This window comes from Cryptomeria japonica, chromosome 10, assembly GCF_030272615.1.
Source record: "Cryptomeria japonica chromosome 10, Sugi_1.0, whole genome shotgun sequence".
In the NCBI taxonomy this organism is placed as follows: Eukaryota; Viridiplantae; Streptophyta; class Pinopsida; order Cupressales; family Cupressaceae; genus Cryptomeria; species Cryptomeria japonica.
The window spans coordinates 905190367-905195600 of record NC_081414.1 but is presented as its reverse complement, the minus strand read 5'-3'; the positions used below and the strand labels follow the sequence as shown (position 1 = coordinate 905195600).

The 5234-nt window shown below is 36.3% G+C and overlaps 1 protein-coding gene across 1 annotated transcript; it reads left to right on the top strand.

Moving 5' to 3' along the window:
* The first annotated feature begins 785 nt into the window (after nt 1–785).
* Nucleotides 786–3915, top strand: LOC131061716 (laccase-12). The gene is made up of 6 exons (XM_057995529.2): nt 786–1240; nt 1660–1811; nt 1908–2152; nt 2308–2436; nt 2522–3466; nt 3559–3915. Exons 1-6 carry the CDS (start codon nt 1130–1132, stop codon nt 3687–3689), a joined length of 1713 nt encoding a protein of 570 aa, XP_057851512.1. The 5' UTR covers nt 786–1129; the 3' UTR covers nt 3690–3915.
* The last annotated feature ends 1319 nt before the right edge of the window (nt 3916–5234 follow it).

Sequence of the window (5234 nt, the reverse complement as noted above, 5' to 3'; positions counted from 1 at the left end):
TCGATCTAGGTAAAATTTGCAATTGTATTAAACCCTGCCCTACATTGATCTGGGAAAAATTTGCAATTGTATTAAACCAACATTAAATGACAAGTACCCCGAGGACGAGGCCAATGAGTAAATATGGCTTCAAATTATGCGTAGACCATTCTTTTGGACTGCTTCTCAATGATGATACTAATTGAAGCGTCATCTTTAAGATAAACCATTATTCAAGATACTCTCTGTCATCATCTACATAATATACAATACAAATGGGATCTTACGGATTACCTAATCCAGCGACTTCCCTAGGAATTTAGTGTACTAAAGCGTTGAAACCTTACCGAGTCGAACATATTTAATTGGGTTGTGCAACAATTAACATGCGTTCCATTATTTTTAGTCTACCCGAGTGAGCTCTGAGTGATATTCAAAAGGTGTTTGACTGAAGGCTGTGATAAATGATCAAGGAAAAAGTGCATCAAACTTACAATAAGTTAAATGGTTTTTCTTTCTGCCATTTTCATACCTGCTACTACACAATGTTAGTTAGCTAGTGCGTTTTGGCAAGGACCTCCGAGTAACCATTTGCTATTGGTCGATCTATACCTTCCTCATAATGACGTGTAACTATAATTTATTATTATCACATCAACCATAGATTAAAATATTTGTGTCACTAGGCGAGACGGTGACCGTCCAGCGACTCAAAGTACACTACATTAACTAATTCATGTGCAAGAAATTGAATGGGACGAAGAAATATTAAGATATCCATGGCAGTTGAAATTTCATACAAGCATGATTTGGACTGTTTGAAATATAAATTGGGGCATTAGTTCCAACCTCTTCCAATTCCATAATAATATTACAATTTAAAGACATTTGTTTCAACCTCTCTGTCTCTAGCTTAAAGCTTGGATCACAGTTGAAATTCTCTATCAAGTCCCTATATACTACTTTTATCATCGTTCTGGATATATATATATGTGTACATGATAATAATGAGTCACACAAGCAAGTAGTGACGGTATTCATCTTCACTACTACTAAGATAATTTATGTAGAATGCTCAAGTGTTGATACACTTGAGTATTGAAAGAGTGCTTCATACTAAGTCTCTACGAAAGGGCATTCGCGTCAGAGTATGATGATAATGTCGAAGTGTCATTCACTAAGGTTTCTACTGGTGGTCAGTACATTCATTGTGCTCCTCAATAATCTAGCAAGGGCAAGCGTTCATCACTATACATTCATTGTAAGTTCACATGGTCCTTTTGAGTATACATTTATTGTAAGTTCACTTGTTCATTACTTTTTGAACTTCATTTACAACGCAGATCTTCTAGTATATGTGTAGTTTAGCTGGTTTAGATTGTAACCGAAACCATACGATTGTAGGTGATTTCCACTGAAAGCCATGGGGATAAATCATTGTATTTTGATTCATTCTCATTCAGATTATAGTTGATTTACTAGCGTTTAATTAACATGTCAATTTAATATAGAACCTGTCCATATCTAAAAGTACTGCATTATTTTTCCATGGTTGACTTCTTGCTCATCATTTCTCGAATTCCAAGAAGAACTTTGTGAAGGATACAGATCAGACTGCATTTGTATTGAAGAGTTTTGTCTTAAATAAAGAGGATAATTTTTTTTTCTTTTGATTTGCAGATTGAAGAGACACCCATTACAAAGCTATGCCAGACACATAACAAAATCACAGTGAATGGACAGTTTCCTGGTCCAACTCTGCATGTACGCAATGGCGATACTCTTATCGTTAAAACATATAACAGAGCCAAGTACAATGCCACCATCCACTGGTAAATTGTGTCTCTCAAAGATTCTGAAAAAAATTCATCAGTTTTACAATGTGAATTACATTGTTGTTACAGTAATGATGGTCAAGTTGTTTTCAGGCATGGAGTGCGGCAGATTCGCACAGCGTGGGCCGATGGAACTGGGTATATTACTCAGTGTCCCATTCAGCCGCACGGCCGTTTTACATACAAATTCACCATTATCGGACAGGAAGGAACCTTGTGGTGGCACGCCCATGTAAGGTGGCTCCGTGCAACACTTAATGGAGCAATAGTCATTTATCCCAAACTGGGAAGTCCTTATCCCTTTCCACAACCCTCTGCTGAGATTCCTGTTGTGCTTGGTAATGAATCTGAGAAAGTAGTGATTTTGTGTTTGATTGTTTTAGGAGATATTTCCTTCCCGTATGAACAAACGACTGTAGGATCATATGAGATTTCTGTATCAATGCTTTTATCTTTTTCAAAATTCTCAGTTAATTTACTTTTTATTGAACAGGGGAGTGGTGGAACGCTGATGCCGAGGTAGTGGAACGTCAAGCGTTGATTACAGGTGGTAGACCGAATTTATCTGATGCATTTACCATCAATGGTCAACCAGGAGATCTCTATCCTTGTTCGACACCTGGTACAATGTTCTAACTCACAAAGCGAGTTAACTTCATACTAAGAATTTAGGAAGAAATCGACAATAACAAATATATTGCATGCAGGAACATTCAATCTGCTTGTACAACAGGGACGAACATATCTCTTACGTATCGTCAATGCTGCGCTCAATGACCACCTATTTTTCAAGATAGCATCACACAGTTTTACAGTGGTCTCTGTGGACGGTTCCTACACAAAACCTTACACAACAGATGTAATGATGATAAGCCCAGGCCAGACTACAGACGTTCTCCTCACAGCCAACCAAGCACCAGGCAAATACTACATGGCTGCCAGAGCATACACCACACAAACAGCAGGAAATTTCGATAACACCACAACAACCGCCATTGTAAACTACATGGGCTCTCCATCATCCACCACCCCAATCCTCCCTCAGCTTCCAGCCTACAATGACACTGCAACTGTGACTAGATTCAGCCGAGCACTACGAAGCCTAGCCTCACAGGAGCACCCGGTGGATGTTCCACAGACTATAAACAAGAGAATCTACACAACCGTAGGGCTGGGTTTAGTTCCATGTCCAGCCGGTATGACTTGTGCCGGGCCTAACAATACCAGACTATCTGCCAGCATGAACAATGTATCTTTTGTGCTGCCCAATATTGCGATATTGCAAGCTTATTACTTTGGCATTAATGGCGTCTTTACTACAGATTTTCCTGCAAATCCCCCAGTTCAGTTCAACTATACTGGCAACAATATCCCAACAAGTCTCTGGACGCCAACTTTTGGTACCAAAGTGAGTGTGTTCAATTATAATGATACAGTTGAGGTGGTGTTCCAAGGAACGAATATCTTCGTTGCAGATAACCATCCAATGCATCTTCATGGTTATGATTTTTATGTGGTGGGAGAGGGCTTTGGTAACTACAATGCTCAAACAGATCCTCAATCATTCAATTTGGTCGATCCCCCACTGCGGAACACTTTTGGGGTTCCTGTGAATGGGTGGGCTGCCATCAGATTTAGAGCTGACAATCCAGGTAACCAATATGAAACTTTCATTTACTTGTGTGGTTTGACAGTGAAATTTTTACAATAGATGTAAAAGAGTGCATAATTACTGTTTGTGCAGGTGTTTGGTTTCTTCATTGTCACTTTGATGATCATTTATCATGGGGATTGACTACGGTGTTTGTGGTGAACAACGGTCCTGGTTACTTGGCAACTTTGGAGCCTCCTCCTCCTGATCTTCCCCAATGCTAGCCGAGCAATCCATAAAATTTGAACTTTACCGACCTAGATGTTGTTGATTTTTGTTATTATGCAATATATAAGTAGAATAAGTGTTAAACAAGGCTTGAATCATTCAAGTCGAAATAAAATGAGGATGAAGACCCTTGCGCTTTATTGCGTTATGGGTATTCTGTGTAATCTTCATTTTGCTTGTGGTTTTTGTCTTCGAGTTAAATAAAATGCAATATTTTCCTCCTTTCCTGCTCATTTCGTCGGCTGTGGTGTTCCTAAACAAGGAGATGGGGACATTACCTACATCTCATTCGTGTCCAAAAGATTTTTTGATATCTAATATAGGGTTCTTTATATAGTAAAGATGTTTAAACAACCTTTTTTTAAGCTTATTTTATCCTCCCCAATCAAATGAAATGCATGTGCACAGCTCAACAAAAACCAGGAAAAATAATTCCTGTGATATATTTATAAAAAAATATAAAAAGAGATGTACAGTTTTTTAAGAGGATTGTTTTGCTATTCAATATTATTCTTAAGTTGAAATATCTTCTGTTGAACTCTTTCAAAATCATTCAACCTTATCAATAAAATAAAAGTACATAATGTACAGAATTTTTAAAAATGATGTAAATGAATAATTTTGATGTGATTTAAATTATGATTATTAATATGGAAAACATGCTCTCCTTAATTCGTATATTGTCTAGCAAGATCAATTCTTTAAATATGGGTTGCTTCAATGGACATGGATTTTTCCTATATTCTAAGGATTTGGGCCAATCCAATTCATATCTATGTTTTTCTATTTGTTTTAAAAATTTCTCATTATTGAGTGTTAAGAACTTAGTATACATAGAAGTACATTCGTGGGCTACTTTATGACTAAAATTAAATTTTCCTAAGTCAAATAGTTAGAATGGACATCTCTATGATCTTGGTGGGTGTTGAAAAATAATGTCGAGAGTACAAAATGTTCTTGTATGCAAATTCTAATATAGGCAAATTCCTTTTACTGCTCCATTTAAAATGTTTCTATGACAAATGATCCTTCAATGAAAATAATATTTCAATGAAAGATTGAAGCTTTTAGGATGTGAATTTGTCTACCTAATTTTTTTTAATAGTATTACATGCAAATTATCATGTAAACCATATATTGAGAAAAATCATGGTGAGGGAAAAAGAGAACTAGCAAATTTTGATTTTGAAATTTTGAATTCTTAGAATCACGGATACAAGCATGGGACTCATCATATTCATAGGAGAACCTGAGATAGGGGAATAACAATTTTGACATGCAAGTAATGAATGTTGGGACATGTAATGTAATAAATGTGTATGTAGAGGATAGTGTTTAGAAATAGATTCAATATGAAATAATACATGAGATGTGTGTAAATGGGAATGGGTGAATGATTTGTGAATGAACCTAATGATAGGAAGTTAAGGTGGCAAAGCATAAGAGAGAAAAACACAATCTAAAATAATTACAAGAAGAAATAACAAAATAAAATCTTTCATTGTAACACAATAATGTATCCAAGGAGAATTCCATGAAAA